The following is a 24,117-nucleotide window of genomic DNA, read 5'->3' as shown; positions in this document are numbered from 1 at the left end:
ATTTAAATCCTTTACATCTAACTTGCTAGTGCTTATGCTCGCCCATATTTTCCTCATTTTGGGTCTGCTTTCCATTTTTTGAATGATGTTCTTTTAGCCTTGTCTCTTTTCCTTCTAGCTTTTTTAATGCATGGAAGAATATTTTAGCTTCAAAGATGTTAGTTTTAAATATTGTCCACAAAGCCTGCAAGTTTTAAATCTTAGGAATTACTAATTTTATTATTTTTCTAATGAGAGATTACTACTTATCTGATATTTCCTTTTCTTTAGGACAGACAAAGGAATCCAGGACCAGTGGGATATGCACCTCTACCAACAGATGGAGACTAAGCAAAGCTGACACTATATATTCACCCCTGCAGTGACATCAGCCCACCAGTATTCTCTGCAAAAGTCAATTCTGGACAGACTAACAAAACTTAACAGATAACCATTCCAGTACTCAGCCACCAGGAATCACTGAGCTCAGAAAATAATGTATTTACACTAGTCTAGGAACTGGATTAATGCTTACCAGGAACCCCTGGAAACAGTCACGCAGGAGGACCACAGCATAATCATTCGGCAGTGGGAAGATAGAGTCATCTGTCTGATCTAAAGAAAAATTAAATTCTCAGGCAAGTAGTAATTTCTCATTTATAGCATCCAGACAGATGAATCCAGAACCAGTGGGATGCACCCAAGCTACTCCCGAATAGGGCAAGAGACTGCCCGCGGTCCAGTCAAAAGTGCACATGGAAAGGCTACGTTCTCCCAGGTCTGCACATCCAGATGATAATACCCGGAAAAGGTGTGTAAGGAGGACCATGTCGCAGCTCAGCAATTGACAGGAGACAATCTAACTTCTGTCCATGACCCTGCCTGAGCCCTAGTGGAATAAGCCCTAAACTGACTAGGCAATGACTATTCAACATCCACATACGCGTTCATGATTACCTCCTTAATCCAGCAAGCTACTGTAGCCTGTGAAGCCGGCTCGCCCCGTTTACTTCCACCATGGAGGACAAACAGGCGATCCATCTTCCCGAGAGGTCTAGAAGCCTCCTTATACCTCACAATAGGTCTCTTAAAATCCAAAGGTCACAGATTATTTTCCTCCGCATCTCTCTCCCTATTCAGAGACGGCAGGGAAACTGACCAATTCAAGGGAAATTCCAAGACCACTTTTGGCAAAAAGGAAAGAACAGTTCACAGCTGTATTTCCCCTAGAGTCACACGAAGGAATGGATCCCAGCAAGAAAAGGCCTGCAGCTAAGATATTCTAAGCGCCTAACAAATTGCCACAAGAAACAGTTTAAGGTCAGTAACTGCAAGGAAAGATTACACATTATCGAGACGCAAGACCCGCTAAGAAATCCAAAACCAGAATAAGATTCCTACAAGGGCACTGGTAACCACAAGGGAGGATGAAGATGTTTCACTCCTTTTAAGAAACTGGCCACATTTGGATAAGCTGACAAGGGCTCATCATTCACTGAACCCCTGAAAACAGGCAAGAGCCACTACCTGTACCTTTAAGGAATTAAGGGTACACCCTTTAATCCATACTGCAATAATTCCAAAATGAGTGGGATCTTAACTGAACGAAAAAGAACCCCTCGATCTTCCCACCAAGCCTCAAACACTCGCCAAACCTACACAAAGGCAAATGAAGCAGAGAATCATCTCACCTGAAGAAAGGTGGCAATCACCGCAGAACATCATTCATGCTTCACCAAGTGAGCCCTCTCAAGGGCCACACCATCAGACAAAATTGAGATAGATATTTGTGAACAACAGGCCCCTGGTGCAGCAGATCCCTGTGCGTGGAAGCTGGAGGGGAGAGACCATTAAGAACCTTTGCAGATCTGCATACCATGATCTCTTGGGCCAAAATGGTGCCACCAGAAGCACCATCCCCTTGTGACTCTCAATCTTCTGAATTACCCTGCCCAACATGGGCCACAGGGGAAGTCATACAGCAACTCGCTCTCTGGCCACTCTTGCAGGAGTGCATCGATGCCCAAGAGCTTAAGATCTCTCCTGCGACCGAACAAACAAGGAACTTTTGCAGTGCAAAAAAAGTCACTAATAGATCCAGAATCTGAAGGCCCCAGCGATCCACTACCAGTTGAAATGCCTCATTTGACAATTCCCATTCAACTTGATCCAAACTCTGTCTGCTGAGAAAGTCCGCTTTTACATTGTTGTTTTTTTCCTGTATTGCTCAAGACAGATCTCTCCTGAAGATGCACTTCTGCTCATTCCATAAGTTGAACTATTTCCTGTGATACTAGCTGGCTCTTGGATCCACACTGCCAATTGATGAAAGGCACTGTTGTCGCATTGTCCGACATTATTCGAACTGCTCAACCCTGAAAACAATCGTCCAACCACAAACATGCCAACCGGATTGCACGGGCTTCCAGCCAATAGATACTCCAGAAAGACACTCCAGCGACCATGCGCTGTCAGCTCCAGACAATAAGCTCCCCAACCCTGGAGGCTCACAACTGTCATGCGCACTAGCCAGTCCAGTGAGCCTAGGGAAACCCCCTTTTTCCTCAGATGATCCGCTTTATACCACCACCTCAGGTGTGTGCAGATCTCTATCGGCAGATGAAGCTGAATTGAATAGTCCTGAGGTTATGGGCTCCAATGAGACTGCAGAGTGCACTGAAGAGGCCGCAAATGAAACCCTCGCCCATGGTATCATTTCCAGGGTCATCGCCAATCGATTTGAGTACTGTAGACAGAACCACACTTTTGATTGTATTGTGTTCATCAATAAAAACACCTGTGTCATCAACATCTGAATATAACTCTCCCATAGGAACACCCTGCCCTGTTTCGTGTAGAAGTGGATACTGAGAGCTCTAGTGACTGGGGAAGGCTGAAGACTGTTCTTGGCCAGGTTCTCCATGGTCAACCAATTTCAGGCTCTTCCAAAATCTTGTAGAAAAAAAAGGTACTTGGCGCAAAGGCCAAACCAAAGGGTAGCACTCAAAAACGAACATGCCCCAAAACCATGAAGCGTAGAAGTGTCGATGCTTTAGCCAGATGGGGATATACAGGTACTTCTCGGACAATACTAAGGATTTCAAACTCCTGACTGCATGGCCATTATCACTGAGCGCAAAAGTGTATGCGAAAAACGAGCCACCCGTAAAGTAGGTTAAGAACATAAGAACATGCCATACTGGGTCAGACCAAGGGTCCATCCAGCCCAGCATCCTGTTTCCAACAGTGGCCAATCCAGGCCATAAGAACCTGGCAAGTACCCAAAAACTAAGTCTATTCCATATAACCATTGCTAATTGCAGTGGCTATTCTCTAAGTGATCTTAATAGCAGGTAATGGACTTCTCCTCCAAGAACTTATCCAATCCTTTTTTAAACACAGCTATACTAACTGCACTAACCACATTCTCTGGCAACAAATTCCAGAGTTTAATTGTGCGTTGAGTAAAAAAGAACTCTCTCCGATTAGTTTTAAATGTGCCCCATGCTAACTTCATGGAGTGCCCCCTAGTCTTTCTACTATCCGAAAGAGTAAATAACCGATTCACATCTACCCGTTCTAGACCTCTCATGATTTTAAACACCTCTATCATATCCCCCCTCAGTCGTCTCTTCTCCAGGCTGAAGAGTTCTAACCTCTTTAGTCTTTCCTCATAGGGGAGTTGTTCCATTCCCCTTATCATTTTGGTAGCCCTTCTCTGTACCTTCTCCATCGCAATTATATCTTTTTTGAGAGATCCAGGATGGGGAAATAAAGAGCCCTTCTTCCACACAAATAAAGAAATGGAATATCAGCCTGTATCTTCCTAAGACAGAAGCAATGGAACCACAGCCTTCAGACCAAGAAACCGCCACACTCCACTGCCTGCCTCTTCTGCGGGGAATGGCAGGGAGACACCATGTACATATCCATCTTGTATCATCTCCAGGACCCACTGGGCTAACGAGATATCAACCCACCTCTGATAAGAGAGAGAAGACCCCCTACCTCCCGTTTCCAGGGGTGGGTCAATACACCCTTAATTGAGAGGCTCGGGAGGTTCCACTATCCGAGCTTATGCCCCATCTGGGCTGTCTGGGACGAAGGACAGACCTAAAAAAAATAGAGAGTCCTTCGAAAAGCCACTCCACTATAGGGTAGAAAAACATATGGATCCCCCACAACTGCCTCTGATGCTAAAGGGACGCAGCATCTGCTTCTTATACTCTGGCAATCGAGGAACCGAGGACTTACTCCATTTATTGTCCATTTTCTCCAACTTACTACCGAACAAAAGCAAGCCTTTACGAGCAACTTCGTAAGATTAGACTTGAAAGTCGCATGGACCGACTAGTTTTTCAGTCATAACTGATGCCTGGTTGCCACCACCAAATCCACCCCTCTGGCTGAGGGGCGGACCAAATCACAACCCTGCATCTGTCAAAAAGGTGCCTGCTGGTTCCAATATTGCCCTGGAATTCACATTAGATTCATCGACCTCCTGAGAGAGAGGTAAACAAGAGTGAGCCACCAGGGAACAATAAGAAGATATCTGCAAGTCATTGCCATTGCTTGAAATGCTTGCCTAAGGATGGCCTCAATTTCAAAACCATTGTGTGCATCCTTCAAGGCAGCTCCTCTCTCTACAGGAATAGCAATTTGCTTGGTAACAGTACACACAAGTGCATCACCTTTCGAAATGTGTAACTGCTCTCTCTCAGCTGGCTCCAAGGGAACCAGTCCTTCCAAGACTCATCCCCCTTTAAAATTCGCTTCAGGGGCGCCCCACTCAAGATCAAACAATCAATTCTGGAATGGCCTCCATTACAGGAAAAAAAAACAAAAAACATGAGGCTTTACACAGAAGACAAAATGGGATTCTTTCATGGCTCAGCCAGAGTCTCAGCACCCAGCACTCTCAATACCTTCCACCTCCAGAAACCCAGAGCCATCACCTCATCCCTGTGAAGAAATGCAACACTGTTCTGTACAGTTCCAAACCTGGAGGAATATCCCTAACCTCCCTCCAGGGATTCAAGTCATCTGTTTCATCATGATAATGCCCTGCAGCAGGGTAAGACGTTCCCTGGCACCTGCCCGTTCCACCAGCCTTGCAGGGTCTCACAGCTGCAATTCCAGACTGTCAACCTTGGTTGACTCTGCCTTTCATGCCTGTAGAAAGGATCCATGGCAAAGGCGGGGGGGGGGCTCAAAACCAGGTGAACATCTGACACATCCCATTCCCACTATTTTAGGGAAGGGTCGGGCTCAGCAAAAGCCAACGGAGAACTCCCCCTCAGCATCCAGGCAGAGCTGATACAGTTTAGAGGGTACACCAGGGTGCGATGCCATAATATGACAAGCAGCACACACTGCAAGGTGCCCAGGCTTCTTTGTTAACTGTGCCATATGCACCCACTATCAACAAGCTTCACTGCATCTGAAAACAGAGCGTCAAACTGTGCAGTAGTTTAAAATAAGGATGCCCAAAAAAAAGGAACATCTATCCCTGGACGTCCAACCAGGACATCCAAAAACTTCTGGATGCCCAAGTATGCGGCCCAGGTAGATTCCCCATCTGGATGAGCAGGCGTGAACCAACTACAGGCCCAGATGTGCGAGGGACATGCACAAAAAACGCACTAATACTGCTGCGGCGCCACAGAAAAGCCTGAGAACGGGGCCTAGCCTAAAAGGGCTGGTCAACCTACCAGACTGCTGCGATGCCCAAGTCCTCCACAAAAGCAGGAAATAAGTCGGATCAACGCAGAGATTTTGGAGACTGGAATGGGGGGGGGGGGGAGAATCCTTAAGTGCTCTACCCCCTTACTCTTACTTTTTTTTTTTTTTTTTTTTAAACACTACTTCTCACCTGAGCTCTGCCTATTCCAGCCAAGAACAGCTGTGGTCTCCAATTAAAGGGGGGGGGGGGGGGGGGAAGAGGGCTACTGCATTCACCATCACACACACCTTACTGCAACCACTAGCCTTTCAGCTGGATCTCCCATCAGCTAAATCCATGCCACAAACAGACTACAGACCAAGGCACTTGACTGCAGGAGGGATCGAATAGATATTACACCAGGAGAAACTAGACTGAGGGAGGAACCAGTTGGTATCACCTCAGGAGACAGGTGCATATAGTCTCCTTTAAAACTTTCTTTTTTTTTTTTCTTTTAAAGCAATCCCCCAGTAGGGAGATGCACTTCCACCATATGCTGGAGAATGAGAATACTGGCAGGCTGTCACTACAGGGATATATATACTGTGAATGTTAGCTTTGCTCTGTCTCCATCTGCTGGTAGAGGAGCATAATCCACTGGTTCTGCATTCATCTGTCTGGACGCTAAGAAATGAAATGTCTTCATTTCATGATAAGATATGCAATACTGGGTCAGACCAAGAGTTCATCAAGCCTAGTAAGTCTCCAACATTTACCTACGTCCCGTTGACGAGTTACTATTATAATTATCTATGTAATATATAATTTATTATTAATATCTATGTTATAGGTTATATGCTATATGTTATACGTTATATGTTAAGAAACGCTGTTCCATGTAACGCCTTTTGTGCGAAAGTTTTGTTATATGTAAACTGACCTGATTCGATACTTGTATTGAGAATGTCGGTATATAAAAATCCGAAATAAATAAATAAATAACAGTGGCCAATCCAAGTCACAAGTCCCTGACAAGTACCCAAACGTTAAATAGATCCCATGCTACTAATGCCAGCAACAAGCAATGGCTATTCCTTATTGAGTGATAGTTAATGGACTTCTCCTCCAGGAATTTATCCAAACTTTTTTTTTTTTTTTTTTTAAATCCAGCTATACTGCCTTAATCACCCTCCGGCAAGTAAATTCCAGAGCTTGTGTGTTGAGTGAAAAAGAATTTTCTCCAATTTATTTTAAAAATGTGCTAGTCCTTGTATTAGCCAAAAAAGTTAAATAACCATTTCACATTTACCCGTTCAAGTCTTTTCATAATTTTGTACACCTCTAATCATATGAGCAAAATTGCTGGTGTCTAATCTTATTGCAAGACTATTTTTGAAGGAGCAATTTGTTTTAAAAGAGTAAGAGACCTCAGCACTGGTATATGTCTGAATAGATTTATCAGAAATTGAACCAGTTGTAATCATAGGACAAAAACCTCTTTCCAATAAAGTCTTCTTTTATTCAAAAAATATATTTTTTTGGAATTTTCTTAAAAATATATGCACTACACCATGTTTGATGGATTCTTTATGTCCAGGTCAAGCTTGTGCCATAATCGCAAACTAGGGCTGGTGGTAGAACTAAACCGGCTTTTCAAAGACTTTGTTCCACAATATTCTGTGTATAGTGATGAATCTTGCAATCTTATTATTTCTATAATTGCCCAGGAACAATAATCAATTTGAATCACAATCTTGTCTGCACTGAACTGAGTTACCAGAAATGCAATACTACTCACAATCTTGTCTGCACTGAAAAAGTTGCCTTACTGGTGTCAGAGTTACTTATCTTGGAAGATGAATTCCCTGCTTTTTGAATCGGCACCAAAGTTGCCTGTGGATGCCAGAATATAGGAAACGCTGACAATGGCAACATTTCGCAGAAAGCTGCATCAGGGCATTATCACATCTTCAAGCCCGGAAAATAGAAAGCAATCACTCATAGATGCGATAATGCCCTGACGCAGCTTCACACCAGGCTTCGAATATTCTCCATATTCGTATGTAGTTTAGAGATGTGGAAAACTTGCATGCTCAGAGCAGGGTGTCAATCACCGCCCCCGAGTATCCGCTCTTCTTCAGGTGTGTCCTCTCAATGGCCAGACCATAAGAGAGAATAGAATTGGGTCTTCGTGGAGGACCGGACCTTGTTGGAGCATATCCCTGTGTGGAGGTAGAGGGAGAGGGCTCCCTGTCTGTAGTCTTCGCATGTCTGCATACCACGACCTTCTTGGCCAGTCGGGGGCCACTAGAAGTACTGGTCCCCTGTGGTGTTCTATCTTGCAGATGATACCGCCCAGTAGCGGCCACGGAGGGAAGGCATATAGCAGGATTTACTGTGGCCAGGCCTGGACGAGGGCAGTGATCCCTTGGGATTGTGGTTCTCATCTGTGACTGTACAAGTTGGGAACTTGACGTTGGACCGTGTTGACAGAAGGTCCATGGCTGGTGTTCCCCAGCAGTTTACTATTAACTGGAAGGTTGTGGCCAACAGCCTCCATTCCCCTGGGTCTAAACTTTCTCTACTGAGGTAATCCGCAGTGACGTTGTCTTTTCCCGTGACGTGAGCAGCTGAGATCTCTTGTAGGTATGATTCCACCCACGCCATTAGGGGGGGTCTATTTCCAGGGACACCTGTTGGCTTCTGGTTCCTCTCTGGTGGCTGATGTAGGCAACTGTTGTGGCACTGTCTGACCGATTCGCCCCGGAGCCTGTGCCTAGCCTGACTGCCCGTGCTTCCAGTCGGTTGATGTTTCATCCAGACTCTTCATTATCCCATTGCCTCTGGGCGGTCAGTTCCAAGCAGTGAGCTCCCCATCCTCATAGGCTCGCATCCATGGTGAGCAGGATCCAGGTCGGCGGGATTGCCTTGCTCAGATGGTCTTGTAGCCACCATTGTAGCTGGGTTCGAACTTCATCCAGGAGCTGGAGGCGAACGGAGTAGTTCTGGGACATCGGATTCCACTGTGACAGTAGGGAACGCTGTAAGGGCGGAGGTCGCATGTGAGCTGTTGCCTATGGATCCACTTCCAGTATGGATATCATGAGACCAAGGACTTGGAGTTAGTCCCATGCCGTGGGATGAAGCTCGCTCAACAGGGTTAGCAACCGAGTCATCAGTTTTAATCTCCTTGTCGGTGTCAGGATGACTGTCTTGTTTGGTGTCGAACCGGACTCCCAAGTATTCTAGAGATTGGGAGGGCTGCAGACAGCTCTTGTTTGTGCTGACCACCCACCAGAGGCTCTCCAGTAGAGTTTTGACTCTGTTGGTCACTTGGTGACTTTCCTCTGGGGATTTCGCCCTGATCAGGCCAATAGTCTAGATATGAGTGTACGAGGATTTCTTCTTTCCTCAGTGTTGCTGCCACTACCACCGTGATCTTTGTGAACATTCAGGGTGCTGTGACTAGCCCGAATAGTAGTGCCCAGAACTGGTAGTAGTGGTCCAGGATCGCAAAGCGTAAAACACACTGATGCTCATGATGGACCAGGATGTGCAGGTAGGCTTCTGACAGATCCAGAGATGTAAGGAACTCTCCCGGTTGTATTGCCCTTAATTACCGAGCATGTAGGGTTTCCATGCGGAAGCGAAGAATCTTCAGGTGGCGGTTGACGGACTTTAGGTCCAGGATGGGCTGGAACGTTTCTTCTTTCTTGGGAACGATAAAATAGATGGAATAATGTCCAGTATTTATTTGTTGTGTGGGCACCGGTGTTATAGCCTTTAAGGCTAGCAATCTGGTCAGTGTAGCTTCCACTGCCATCCTCGTGGCAGGGAGATTCCACAAACTTGTCCGGAGGGAGGTGGTGGACATCCAAGTAATATCCCTCTCGAATGATGGCTAGGACCACTTGTCCAAAGTTATCTCGACCCATCTTTGGTAGAACAGGGCAAGTCTGCCCCCATGGCTTCTTCCTTTGGACGGGTCTGCTGATTTTCATTGTGGGGTGTGGCTGGGGCCGGGGCCCGAGCCAGCTCCCCTTTTGTTGTGCTTGTTCCGAAAGGACTGGCTCCTGCCTGTGGGCGAGCCGCTTGATATGTGCTTCTGTATGGGTTGAAGCGCTGTGATCCTCTGCCCCTGGAAGTTCGGGGGAAGGGTCGCTTGTTTCTCTTATTCCTGTCCTCTGGTAGCTGCGGCAGTGGGGATTCACCCCATTTGCTGGCTAGCTTCTCTAGTTCGCTTCCAACAGGAGGGTCCTTTCAAGGGCATCCTTGTGAGTCTCGTTTTGGAAGATGTGTCAGCTGACCAGCTTCGGAGCCAAAGTTGTCTTCTGGCTGCCACAGCTGATGACACTCCTCTAGCTGCGGTGCACACCAGATCAGAAGCGGCATCTATGAGGAATAATACTGCTGGTTCCAGGGCTTCCCAGAAGTGTTTTTCCTGGTCTGTCATAAGCAGGCGCGTGTCACCACGGCATAACAGGCCGCAATCTGAAGAGACATAGCGGAGACGTCAGACTGAGGATGGATTCCAGAAGTCTGTCTTGAGCATCCTTGAGTGCTGCTCCTCCCTCAACTGGGATAGTAGTGCGCTTCGAGACCGCGCAGACCATAGCATCCACTTTTGGACATGCCAGGAGATCTTTGGAGGCTGGGTCCAGAGGGTACATGACTGCCAGGGTATGCCCCCCTTTGAACGTAGTCTCCGGGGCATCCCATTCCAGGTCAATTAGCTGCTGGACGGTTTGTAATAGTGGGAAATGACGGGAGGTCTGACGGAGTCCCTCTAGGAGGGGATTTGTCTTAGGTTCCCCCGAGGCACTTGTGCCTGGGATAGCGAGCTCTTTCAAGCTGTGTGTAACCAGGTCTGGAAGCTCGTCCTTGGTGAAGAAGTGCCTCATGGTTCAGTGGGGCTCTGTCCCCCGGGAGGGGGGGGGGGTTCCCCTTCCTTCAGGGGTTCTGATTCCTCATCTGAGTTGTCCGTGTCCAGGGCTTCTGGTCGGTGGAATCACTTCCCTGGGCATAGAGGTCCTCTGGCAGGGGTTGTGGCCATATTATCGGAGGCCCCGGTTGTATGTGGACGAATGTATGCAGGCCTTTAAAGAATTCCACCCAGGAGATAGATGCTGAGTCTAAATTAAGAGGTGCGGTGTCCCTGGGGAGCCCTGTTTGAGGGAGGGTCCCGCTGGGGGACGCTAGGTCCAGCGTACTGTTCGAGAAGCTGGAACCCGATACCGGCTGGGGAGGGCCATGGGCTGGATCCCACAGGGCCTCCTCGCACTGTATACACAGGGCCGTGGCCTCCTTATGCTGTGCAGCTCTAATTGGCATGCTGGGCAAAGGCCTTTAGCTTCTTTTCTGGTGGTGCCATGGCTTGTGCGCGTAAAATACAGGGCCCGGGTGGCTTAGTTATGCGCTCCGGTGCAAAGTTGTGCACGTAGGATTGGTACGCGCTCAGGGAGACGTGCGCGCTGTTGTGCGCACAGATCGAAGTTATGCGCCCGGCACAGTAAGCATGTGTCTATGCGCGTTGCTTGCGCGCACAAGATATTTGTGCGCATGGCTCGCCTCTGTGCGCATGGATCGGGGCAGCAGACAGGGCAGCAAACAGATCAATATGGCGACCACCTCGGAGGGTCTCCACGTGGGAGGACCCTCAGATCCGACTGGGTCTAGCCCTGCTAGGGCAGATCAACCTGGTGGCACTGGTCGCAGCTGGCGACCCGTGCGACTCCTCGAGCTTTGGAGACCGGAGACTTTTAAATAGATTTCTAACTTACCTTGTCTCTGCGTTTCCTGGACTCGTTCTGGGTGGTCTCCGGCTGCGGGGGGAGAGGGAAAATACTTTCACTGCCGTGCTCGAAGTTGCACCAGCTGCCTCTCAGCCTCACCCAATGTTGGGGCTAGGTCCCCGCTGAGGGTCAGCCGCCGGACCGAGGCTTACCTCCGAGGGATCGCGGAAATCACATCGGGAATTCTCAACTGGGGGAGGGACCCAATGGGTGTCACCGCAGGAGAGCAGGGTTCGTCTGTAGAGGTAAAATTTCTTTTTGTTTTGGTTTTCTTTGCTAAATTACTCTAACGCTGTGCTAGCGTGCACAGAGTCCTGCACTGCTATGGAGACGGATAATACTGAAGAGCTGCACTTCCTGCAGGGGTATATGTACTAGGGCTGACGTCAGATTGAAATCTGATCCTTCTCCAACTGCTATCAGGAGTACACTATACCCACTGGTCCTGAGTCCATCTGCTACATGCAAGGAAAAATGGGATTTTTCTTCGGCTCAGACATGGAACCTGCCCCACGTACTCCCAGCATTTTCAAGGTCTTGGAAATCAGAGCTAGCAGGTCATCTCTATGGAAGAACTGTAGCATAGTTCTATATGGCTCTGATCCTGGAGGAATTTCACCATCCTCAAGAGAGTCAGGATTGGTATAATCATCCGTGCCATCCAGATTTCTTTCGGGCAGTCCCGCTGCCGCTCCAGGAGTTCTCTGTAGCTTAATAGGAGGTCCAGGCAAGGTTTGCACCTGCAACTCTGCCCTGAAAGCATTGGACAGGGCGGAGGATTGTGCCTGTTAGGCGGCCGCAGGCGTGTGTATCTTTTTCATAATTTCTTTTTTTTTTTTTAAAAAGCATCCAAAAAATTCTAGGCGTTTCACACCTAGGCATCCCTAGGATAGGTGCTGTAAAAAATAGCACACAACAACGCTTGTGTGCACAGGTAAGTGGATGGCTATTTAAGGCACCACTTAACTTGGATGCACAGATACTAGGCCTGCCTAAGTGTCTAAAAGCTGGACGCATAGCTAGACGCACACACCAAACCGATAACCCTGTGGAGGGCAGCCTAAAGAAAGCGTGCGATACATTGTTGAGGCCCACCACGCAGTACACAGCAAAAAAGCCTCAGAGCAGGGCCTAGCCTACAGAGGCTGTTCAAATCCCTCGACCTCCCACAGAGTGGGATGAACATCGGAACAGCGTGACAAGCACAGAGACAAGGGAAAGGAGGAAGACCTACAGCAAGACAACCTCCCTCCACTGTCTTTTTTTTTTTTTTTAAACTAACCTTACCTGGCCGAGTACAGAAATGGTCTCCAGCTACAAGGGGGGAGAGGGCATATGCTGCCACCAAAGCACTCAGCTTCCTGCACCTGCTGCCTTTCAGCTCCTTAACAACTAAGTCCATAGCAGCTGAAAAACAAGCTACTGGACCAAGGCACTCATCTGAAGGACCACGGAAATCACCTCAGGAATTCTCAACTGGGGGAGAGACCTTTTGCTATCACCACAGGAGAGCAGGGCAAATTTATTTTCCTTATTTCTCTTTTTTCAAATTGAAGCAATCCCCAGTAGGGAGATGCACATCCACCATTTGCTGGTAGAGGTGCATAACCCACTCATAACCCACTTTTTCTAGATTCATCTTACTGGATGCTAAGAAATTATATGGTTTTCCTGTTACACTAGAACATCTATTCAGTTGTCTACTGCTACAACTTTTCATATGTCTACCATTATAGGCAAAAGGGGTATTATAATCCTGTGCCCCCCCCCCTTTTTTTTTCCCAGATGGATTTGTATTCCACTTGTCAAGAACTTCAAAGCTGATTACATTAAGGTACTATATATTTTGTTCACTCAATGATGAAAATCTGGATTTGTTTTATATTACTAAAAAAGTTAGTATTCTGCCTCAGATATTGCTGTGTTACAGCAGCTATGTTCCCCCAACTATACTTATCTTCCATCTGCCCAGAGTAAATAAAAAGGGTAGATGGTGTGATTCTCATTTTTAAGTCTGCTTTAATGCATCTTAAAATTTGAGAATTTGTCATATTGGTGATTTTAATATGCACTTAGAAAATATTTCAAAATATAAGTTGGACAGCTTTTTCTCAATTTTATCTGCTGTTAATTTAAAACAATTGATGACCTCTCCTACACATCAAGCCAGAAATATTTTAGATTTAATATGGGTTCCTGATTCTTGGGTATCATGTGACAATTTCTGAGCTTAAAACTTACACCTGTTCTTGGGCAGATTACTGACTAGCGTTTTCACTTAGCAGTTCACAATTGATCCAAGACATTTCTTCTGACTGTCCAATTGATTTAGACAAATCTAAAACATTTAGTAGCTTTGTAGCATTTAATGCATTTTGATTTGTATTTTTTAGACAGCAGAACGTGAAAAACATGCAAGGATATGAAGAATTTTATAAAGTACAGACTTCCATCGCAGGCAGAAGAAATAGGTAGAGATACAAGGGAGGATATTCATAAGCATTGGCAAGTTAAATATAAAACATTGATAAGCCAGAAAATTTGAAAAGAAGTTGGCTACAGAGGCAAAAACTCATTAAAACATATCTGAAACAGGAAGCCGACAAAGGAGTCAGTCGGACCATTAGATAATTGAGGGGTTAAAGGGATACTTAGGGAAGGTAAGGCCATTATGGAAAAGACTAAAAATTCTTTACTTCAGCGTTTACTAATAAGGATGTTTGGGAGATACCCATTGTGGAAACTTTTCAGAGATGATTCAGATGAACTGAGTGAAATCACGGTGAACCTAGGAGATGTAGTAGGTTAGATTGACAAACTGAAGAGTAGCAAATCACTTGGACTGGATGTTATATACCCCAAGGTTCTGAAAGAACTATAAAAATAAGGTTGCAGACCTATTGTAAATAATTTGTAACCTATCATTAGAATCTCCCATTGTACCTGAGGACTGGAGGGTTGAATATAATGCCAATATTTAAAAAGGATTCCAGGGTGATCCGATAAACCATAGATTGATGAACCTGACTTCAGTGCCAGGAAAAATCATAGAAACTGTATTCTAAAGACCAAAATCACAGAACATGTACACAGCTAGCATGGATTTACCGAAGAGAAGTCTTGCCTCACAAATCTGCTACAGTTTTTTGAAAGGGTTAATAAACATATGGATAAAGGTGGACTGGCAGATGTCGTGTATTTGGATTTTCATAAGGCATTTGACAAAGTCCCTCATGAGAGACTTCTAGAAAAACTAAAAAGTCATGGGACAGGAAGCAATATCCTTCTGTGGATTGCAAAGTGGTTAAAATACAGGAAACAGAACAACATTAAATGGTCAGTTTTCTCAGTGGAAAACGGTAAACAGTGGAGTACCTCAGGGATCTATACTTGGACTAGTGCTTTTTAATATATTTATAAATGATCTGGATAGGGGTGTAACTAGTTAGATGATCAAGTTTGTAGACACAAAATTATTCAGAGTAGTTAAATCAAAAGCAGACTGTGATAAATTGCAGGAGGACCTTGTGAGACTTGGGCATCCACATGGCAGATGAAATTTAATGTGGATAAGTGCAAGGGGATATATATGGAGAAAAATAACTCATGCTGTTACACAATGTTAGGTTCCATATTAGGAGTTACCACCCAGGAAAAGTATCTAGGTATCAGTGGTAATATACTGAAATGGTCAGCTCAGTGTGCCAGTGGTCAAAAAAAGCAATGTTAGGAATTATTAGGAATGGAATAAAACCAAGAATATCATAATGTTCTGTATTGCTCTGTTGTGAGACCACACCTTGAATACTGTGTGCAATTCTCGTTGGCAGATACCAAAAAAAAAAATAAATATATATATATATATATATATATATATATATATATATATATAGTTGCACTGAAGTACAGCTACCAAAATGATAAAGGGCATGGAATGGCTTCCCTATGAATAAAGTCTAATAGAAGTTAGGGCTACTCAGCTTGGAGAAGAGATGGCTGAGGGGGAATATGATAATGGTCTACAAAATCATGAAAGAACTTGATTAGGTAACTGTGTACCTGTTATTTACTCTTTCAGATAATACAAGGACTAGGGGGCACTCCATGTAGTTAGCAAGAAGCACATTAATTAAAACTGTGCTACTACAAGTACCTACCTAAAACAGTTTATGTAATAATGAATGGTTTTTCATACAATAATTCTGCACACACTGGTAACAATTGTGTTAAGTGCCTACTCTTAAAAAAAAAACAAAAAAAAAAAACGCCTTTTAAACTTTACACCTATCTAATTAAAACTAAAAAGGTTATGTGCACAAAACATGATTTATACACACTGCACATGTTTTTGTGCTCATCTGTGTTAATGTACTTTTTTTTTTAATTCCTAATGCATTTGTATTCCCTTAGTTTACTTAATTGGGGATGAACTTTGTTTTACCACAAGTAAAGAAAATGTAAACTCTTAGAGCCCAATGAGATACAATTAAGAAATATGCATAGCATTTCAGTGCACATTTTATTTATTCACATACTAAAGAGTTAACTATCAAAAAATATTAAACTACCAGCATGCTAAGGCACTGGAAGTAAACAAGAAAAAATAAATAAAATAAAATGGAGAAATTACTTACCTGATAATTTTGTTTTCCTTAGTGTAGACAGATGGACTCAGGACCACTGGATTATGCTCCCCTGCCAACAGATGGAGACTGAGAAAACTGACGACACAGTATATATACTGCAGGTACACCAGCCTGCCATTATTCTCTTCAAAATCAACTGTGGACAGACTAGCAAAAAACAAAATAATCAACTATTACTGTACTCAACCAACAAGAAACACTGAACTCAAGCAAGTAACGCATGTACCCCAATCTAGGGACTGGATGAAGACCTACCAGTAATCCCCTGAACAGGCAGCCCCAAGGAGGACCAGTGACAAAAATATTCGGCAGCAGAGGGTGGGAAGCTAAGTCCATCTGTCTACACTAAGGAAAACAAAATTATCAGGTAAGTAGTAATTTCTCCATTTCCTAGCATGTAGACAGATGGACTCAGGACCAGTGGGATGTACCAAAGCTGCTGCAGAGTAGGGCGGGAGGTTTCCCGCAGTCCAGTAAACACCCACATGCAAAGGCTGCGTCATCCCAGGCCTGCACATCCAGATGATAAAACCTGGAAAATGTATGCAAGGAGGACCATGTCGCAGCTCAGCAAATGTTGACAGAAAACAATCATCTAACCTCTGCCCATGTCACTGCCTGAGCCCTAGTGGAATGAGCCTTAACCTGAGTAGGCAACGGCTTTTCGGCATCCACATATACAGCCGTGACTACTACTAAAACAGGCGATCCGCCTTTCGGAGAAGTTGAAAAACCATTCACATTCCACACGACAAGTCTCTTGACATCCAAGGGATGCAGGTGGCAGTACTCCTCTGTGTCCCTGATCTCATCCAGGGATGGCAAGGGAACTGGTTCAAATGAAATTCCAAAGGATGGAACAGTACGCAACTGGACACACCCGAAGGAACAGCTCCTGGCAAATCAAGGCCTGTAACTCAGAAACTCGACGCATACGCAGCAGTCGGAATGCAGGGCCCACCAAGAATTCTAACACCAAATTAAGACTCCCACAAAAGGACCGGTAACCTCAACAGAAGCTGAAGATGCTTCACTCCCTTCAAAAAAAAAAAAAAGAAACTGGTCACATCAGGATGAGACAATAAGGAATCACCATTCACCAGGCCCCGGAAACAGACAAGAGCCACAACCTGTACCTTCAAGGAATTAAGGGCCAATCCTTTGTTTAATCCATCCTACAAAAATTCCAGAACGAGAACACCCTGATCCTCTCACCAGGCCTCAAATACTCTCCAAACCAGCACATAGGCCACGGAAGTGAAGAACTTCCGAACGCGGAGCAAAGTAGCAAACACCACAGAAGAACATCCCCGCTTCAACAAAGAGCCCTCTCAAGTGCCAAACCGTAAGACAAAACAGAGTTGGATCTTCGTGAAGGACAGGTCCTTGCTGCAACAGATTCTTTTGCAGCAGAAGACGAAGGGGGGTCTCCACCAGGAGTCTTCGCATATCTGCATACCACAATCACTGGGGCCACTCCAGTGCCACCAGGAATACCATCCCCCTGTGGCCTTCAATCCTGCGAACCATCCTGCCCAACAAGGGCCACGGAAGAAAGGCATAAAACAACTTGTCTTTTAGCCGGATCTGAGCATCTATGCCCAGGGATAACAGATCTCTTCTGCGACCGAAGAATCCAGGAACCTTCAAACTTCAAAAAGTCACCAGCGGGTCTAAAAATGGTAGGCCCCAGCAACCCACTATCAGCAGATATGCCTCGTCCGACAACACCCAGACTCTCCCTGCTGAGAAAGTATGCTCTTACATTGCCTTTTCCTGCAATGTGAGAGGCTGAGATCATCTGTAGATGTCCTTCCGCTCATTCCATAAGTTGGTCTATTTCCTGCGACACTTGTGGGATCTTAGTTCCTCCCTGTCAATTGACATAGGCTACTGTCGTTGCGTTTTCTCACATCACTTGGACCGCTTGACCCTGCAGTCTGTGGCTGAACTGCAAGCAAGCCAATCATACCGCCCGTGCTTCCAGGAAATTGATGTTCCAGAGGGACTCTTCGGCATTCCAACATCTTTGGGACGTCATCTCCTGACAGTGAGCTCCCCAAGCCTGAAGACTCTTATCTGTTATGAGTATCAACCGGTTTGGGGAGGTCAAGGAAAAACACCCTCTCTCAGATGAGCCTCCTGTAACCACCACTGGAGGCGAGAGCAGATTTCCATCAGCGAATGTAGCCAAACTGAATAGTCTTGAGACTGCAGGTACCAATGAGACAGCAGTGAGCACTGAAGAAAATGCATATGTGCCCTCGCCCATGGCACCACTCCCAGGTTTGCCACCATCAAGCCAAGCAACTGTAGATGGGACCACACTGTCAGGCATATAGTGCCCACCAGTTGTCGCACCTGTGACATCAATTTCTGAATCCAAACTTCTGGCAGGAGAACCTTGTCCTGCCTTGTGTCGAACCAAACACACAGATATTCCAATGACAGATGGCTTAAGACTGCTCTTGGCCAGGTTCACCACCCAACCGAGCTCCCGCAACAAAGATCACTTGTGGGTCACCAGGCAGCTCTCGTCTTGAGACTTAGCTCGAATCAGCCAGTTGTCCAAATACGGGTGTACCAAGATACCATCTCTTCTCAACGCTACCACCACCATGACCTTTACCACACGGCACACAGGCAAAAAGCCTAACTGCAGGTCCTAACCCACTGGGGCTTGTCAACCCACCAGGCTGCCTAATTCTCCTAACCCCCATGGGAGTGGGAACAAATGTCAGAATGACACACGAAGCACAGAGACCAGAGGAAGTCCTGCAAACCCTCTCTATACTGTCCCTCAACTTTTTTTTTTAAACTTACCCGAGTTCAGCCCTTACCAGCTGAGTACAGAATGTCTCCAGCTGCTGGGGGGGGGGGGGGGGGGAAATGTGCCAACACCACCGCACTTGATCTCCTGCACCCACTGCCTTTAAGCTGTACAATTAGCTAAGTCCATGCCAGGAAACCCAGCTACTAGATCAAGGCACACATCTGAGGGACCATGGAAATCACTTCAGGAATTCTCAACTGGGGGATGGACCACCTGGTATCACTGCGGGAGAGCAGGGCTTTTCTTTTTTTATTTTAAATTCTCCTTCCAAAATCTGAAGCAGTCCCCATAGGGAGATGCAAGGCCACCATCAGCTGGAGATGGAGAATCCTGGCAGACTGGTGTCACTGCAGGAGAATATCTCCTGTGACATCAGCTTGCACTGGTCCTCAGTCCATCTGTCTACACACTAAGAAAAAGGACATTAATATAATTTGCACACAAAAATATGTTCTCTGTAACAAAACACCCTTTGTATGCATAAATCATGTTTTATGTTCAAAGGTTTTGAGTACAGGGCCCCCTGCAACACCAACCCCAGAAAACTCTACACCACCTCTGACCAGAAGTAAAATTTCCAGCATTAAGAAAACATGAGTTAAGCCTACTGAACTCTGCATTAGGGAGTGGTAGCTACTGCCTTTGGCATGGATTTGCATGGAGAAGCACTAATTTGTGCACACATTTTCACGCTGAACTCGTTAAACCAGGAGTAAAGCTGCATGCACAGAAATGTATGCATCTTATTACATAGCCTATCAGGTAAACTGAAGCAAAGTGAGAAAAAATGTTGCCCAGTCACAGAACAGGAATATCTGAGCTTGTGATACAATTCTCCTGACTTTGCTCAACATTACATAACCCTTAGACGAATGCATCCCTGAGACTTTTATTCATTACAACCCCATTTCAACACTTGAAAATTTACAAAGCCATAAACAGAAACAAAATAGCACATCACCTTGCACTCAATCCACTCATCCAAACAGGAAGACAGTAGCAGTCTCCTGCCAGTCAGTACACCTGTACTCTCGCATATTTCAGACCCCTGCACAGATGTGAAGCCTGTAAATGCATGTTGATTGTCACATCCTGCTAGGAGTCTTGAGTGAAGATCCAGAGGGAGATGGAATGGCCTTTTTTTTCTGAGTAATGCCTAATAGGTTGTGCTGTCATTTCTTTGACACCATTTGGTAGTCTGCTGCCTTAGACCACATTTTCCTTAACTTTTTTTTTTTTTTATAGGTTGATTCTAGCCTGAGATTACATATTCTTAAAGCAACCCTTCTACATCAAATACATGAGGTTCCAAACACAGCAAGATATAGTTTTGACTATTCTACTGTTTAATTTCCTCAATCTCAGCGAATCATTTTAAATTTAAGCACCAGCTATCCTTTCAAAAAAAAATATGGTGTAACAAACAGACCCTGAATAATCCATTTCATAAAGATTCTGGCTCAGGGCTAAAAAAAAAAAGTAGTCTAGACAAAACGTTACTATTCACTCTAAATACTTTAAAGACAAACATTTTTATACAAGAAAAATGCAATTACTTTAGGGACATGCGGTTTCCCTTCATATAATACTTACTGCAGGATAATGCGCCTTCCTCGGTTACCCCTGAACCTCTCATCTTCAGGTAGGTAAGTCCGAGCATGAGAAAGAAAAGACATGCAGCAGTTAAGAGAGACATGGATAGGTAGTGAGCACTGAAGCCCCCGGTGGTAGACATCTCCTCTCTTTTAAACTGCTGAAGAAGTTCTTCCTCTGGCTCAGGGAGCTTTTCTTTGTAGGTGTTTTTCATATAACTATGATTGGAGCCCGTGTGATTAGAATGACTGCCCAGAAGAGGAACGCCTGCGAGGCTGTTGGGCGTAGAATAGATTCTGGGCTCCAGGCTGAATTCAACCCCACCGCCGCCCACATGATTGTTCATTTTCCTCCTGCTCAGAGAAATGGGGATGGCATCGGTGTTTGATGACTGCAGCCCGCTCTTTCTGCAGGAGCTGCGGTATCTCGTGAGATGGCTGGATTCCAGTTCACATCCTCCCCTTTCCGCCTCCTCCTCGAACATACTTCCCGTGTCTAGACTCCCGGCAGCCGCAGCCCTGTTATTCATTCTCACGCCGCCGCCTCCTGCCCCTTCCTGGACTGTCTCCATCGCAGCTGCAGATTTATTGATGACAAGCTGAGTAGTCTTATTTACAGCCCGCCGAGATCGGCGGGAAAAGGGGGGTTCGGCCAGCACAGGCTTCTTCACCACCTCCTCCTCCTCCGAGTCTGAATAGTTTTCCCTGTTGTAACGAAACCTGCGGCCGTTCACAGTCCTACACTTCAGTCGCTCTTCCTGTTCTCCCGCCGGATTCGTCTCTCCCCACCACTTGTTCTCTTTCCTTAGCTCTGAGGAGTTATTGCTGTTGTTCACGTAAACTTCCCGGGACTTGCAGGGTAGAGGTCTAAGGCCGCGGTGATGCAGCGAGCAGCCCTGTTCGCAGCTACTGGCCTTTTCCCTCGTGCTAGTTTCCACATCCGACTCGTCCGAACTGAAGCCCAACAACACTTTACCTGCCGTAGCTGCCGGTTTCTCACAGCCCAGGCCGCCGGTTCTTGCCTGGCACGTGACGTCACTGTCCGCCGGCCTGGCTCCGATTTCTGAATCTCCTCCACCAGCTGGCGGCCCAGCTTCTACTGCAGCGACTGAAACTGCCACTGCAGTGCTATTGTTACTACTATTTCGCGCTCTGTTACCCCGAACTCCAGGCCGCTGTGGTGGCTCCTCGCGTAGCTTCTTCAGCTTTTTTAGATACACCGGGCGCGTGCTTTCTGTGACTGGACCCGGCGAATCCCCAAACCGCTTCAACTCACAGAATAGCTCCTCATCCGTTAACTGCACGGCCGCCATTTTATCGACTTTTTTTTTTTTTATTATTTACATGCTTACCTTTGCCGGAAGTGACGCTGCAACTAGATAGTGAACTAGACCTGTCTTTCAACTTGTGGGAGGGTGTGCTTCCTTCTTTCTCATCCCTAAGCTAAAATGCACGTCAGAAAGCTGATAGGTACCTTTAAACTGAGCAAAAGCGGCTTGCTAGCACTTAGATGCATATTTTATCTGAACTAATTTAGCCAAAAATAAAATTCTAATGAAAAATAAAATACCTTTTTTGTGTCTATAGATTTGTTGTATTTTGTCACTATTTGTCATTGGTTTCTTGCAGGGCAAGTGCTACTTGTTTTTTACCCTCTGCAGCCCCCTCCCACAGCAGCTGCCAACTCGTCTGGATTTTAATAGGGTCACTCATGGGCTTCTCTTTTTTTCACAACAATAACTTTTTATGTCTGAACATCATTTACAGGGGCAGTGAGGTTAGAGTAAGGCGACCACAGCAATGGGTATACATGGAACATTTCTACCCTGTAGTGCCAACAGTGGGCAAGTAGTTCATTTGCAGGGAGGAGTGGTTGTCTAGTGCAGTGGTCCTCAACAGGTGTGTCGGGACACACTAGTGTGTTGCGAAGTCCCGGGAGGTGTGTCACAGAGCCAGCAGAAGACTGATCTTTCCTCATCAGTCTGGGCAGGAATTGGCTGACTTCTCTTTTATTGGGTGTGACTGGAAGCTGCTCTTGCTTCCTTCTCCTCTTCCTGGCCAGTGGGAAGTTGTTCCTTCCTCCTTCATCCAGATCAGAACGCAATATCGCCAACTCCTGTTCATATGGGCCCGGCAGGACTCCAACTTTATCGTCCTCTGCCTGGCTTGGCAGTGGGGCTGCTGATGCTTTCTTCACCCCATGGAGCTGGATGTGAAAGCAGGAGCATGAGGGAGAAAGGTGTGAGCTCTGTAGATCCACTGCTGCTGCCTCCTCATCCTCCTCTCCTCAGTACTTCTTGCCGTCATCTGCTGCTGATAAAGAGGGAGGGAGACTCTGGATTGGACAAGTCTTTTCTGCTGGCTGGTAGCCAGGAGGAGGGGGGAATGTACTGGGCAGGAAGACATGGGGAGAACGGGAGTCAGGGGTGGGGAAAGGAGGTTAGGGTTGCTGGGTAGGGAAAGGTGTAGGAGAGGAGTTGGGGGCTGCTGGGCAGGGAAGAGAGATGGAAGGGGAAAATAGAGGTGTGGGGCAGCTGGATTGGGGGATAGGGGAGCAGAGAGTGGGGAATGCTGAGCAGGAAGGGATAGGAAAGAGGTGGTCACAGATATTCTGGATAGGGAAGGAGAGAGGGAAGGGCAAGAAGTTGAATAGGGGAGAGAGGGAGCACGGGGACGAGGATGTGGGAGAAGGGTGTTGAATGTTGGACAGGGATATGAGCATGTGAAGGGATGACTGAGTAGTGAGGGGTGATTAGGGGCATGGTATTCCATTTTTTGTGGTACTGTGCAGATAAGTATTAAAATATTTTAAAAACATTCTGAAATGCTGATATTGTTTGTTGATTTTTTATAGTTTTTGAATTGAAAAACCTTTTATTGATGTGACCCCTGATGAAGCTTTTTCAAGCAAAACATCAGCCATGTCAGGCTTCCTTTGGAATTTCATCATCAGGATTTAAAAAATTAGTTAACGGAATGTATGTTTCTTGTAGATATTTGGATTTAATATTCAATGAAATTGGTGGTTTTGAAGATAAGCTTGGAACCTTGATTTAGCTTCACTGTTTTTATTCACTTAAACACAAGGTGAATGATAGAAAAGACTGGGCAGTTCAAATTTTATTGAACACGTCATCTGGCTTGCTGACATCTTTAAGATAAAAAATTAAGCCCTTTAATGATTTATTTTGTATGGGTTCTCTTTATTATGTACACATTATTAAGATACCAATCCTTTCAATGGCACCCAATAAATTGAGAGAGATTCCTACCAAAATTTCAATGAACCACACTCGAAACCCTCTTGGAGAAAATTTTTTTACCACAATTTATATAATATTAATTGCCCCAATCCAGGGTAAAGCATTTAAACTAGCCTTCAAAAAAAGATTTTTTTAATCACAAAAAAATGTTTTGATGAAAAGAGGAACATTTCATATATTGATATCATGAACCCCCAAAGGGTGATAGAGTTGTATTATAATTATAAACGGACCTCCTCCATCCTTATTTTTTTTTTTTTAAGTATAGTGTGAAAACACCAAGTGATGAAATCTTTTGGGTTTTTTTTAAAATAATTTTTGCTGGTTTTATGATGTGAATTTCACATTTT

General features: G+C 45.5%; 1 protein-coding gene across 1 annotated transcript in view; it reads right to left on the bottom strand.

Annotated features, from left to right (window-relative positions):
* The window catches only part of LEMD3 (LEM domain containing 3), a 334,102-nt gene extending 312,262 nt beyond the window's left edge, over positions 1-21,840 (bottom strand). Inside the window, exon 1 of the mRNA XM_029615649.1 lies at positions 20,506-21,840. Within this exon, the coding sequence (XP_029471509.1) occupies positions 20,506-21,817 (1,312 nt within the window). The 5' untranslated portion in view covers positions 21,818-21,840. The remainder of the gene's footprint in view (positions 1-20,505) is intronic.
* Between the last annotated feature and the right edge of the window lie 2,277 nt (positions 21,841-24,117).

The sequence above is a fragment of the Rhinatrema bivittatum genome, chromosome 9 (assembly GCF_901001135.1).
Source record: "Rhinatrema bivittatum chromosome 9, aRhiBiv1.1, whole genome shotgun sequence".
Lineage (NCBI taxonomy): Eukaryota > Metazoa > Chordata > Amphibia > Gymnophiona > Rhinatrematidae > Rhinatrema > Rhinatrema bivittatum.
Note: the sequence above shows the minus strand (reverse complement) of the source record. Positions and strands in the feature narration are given on the sequence as shown.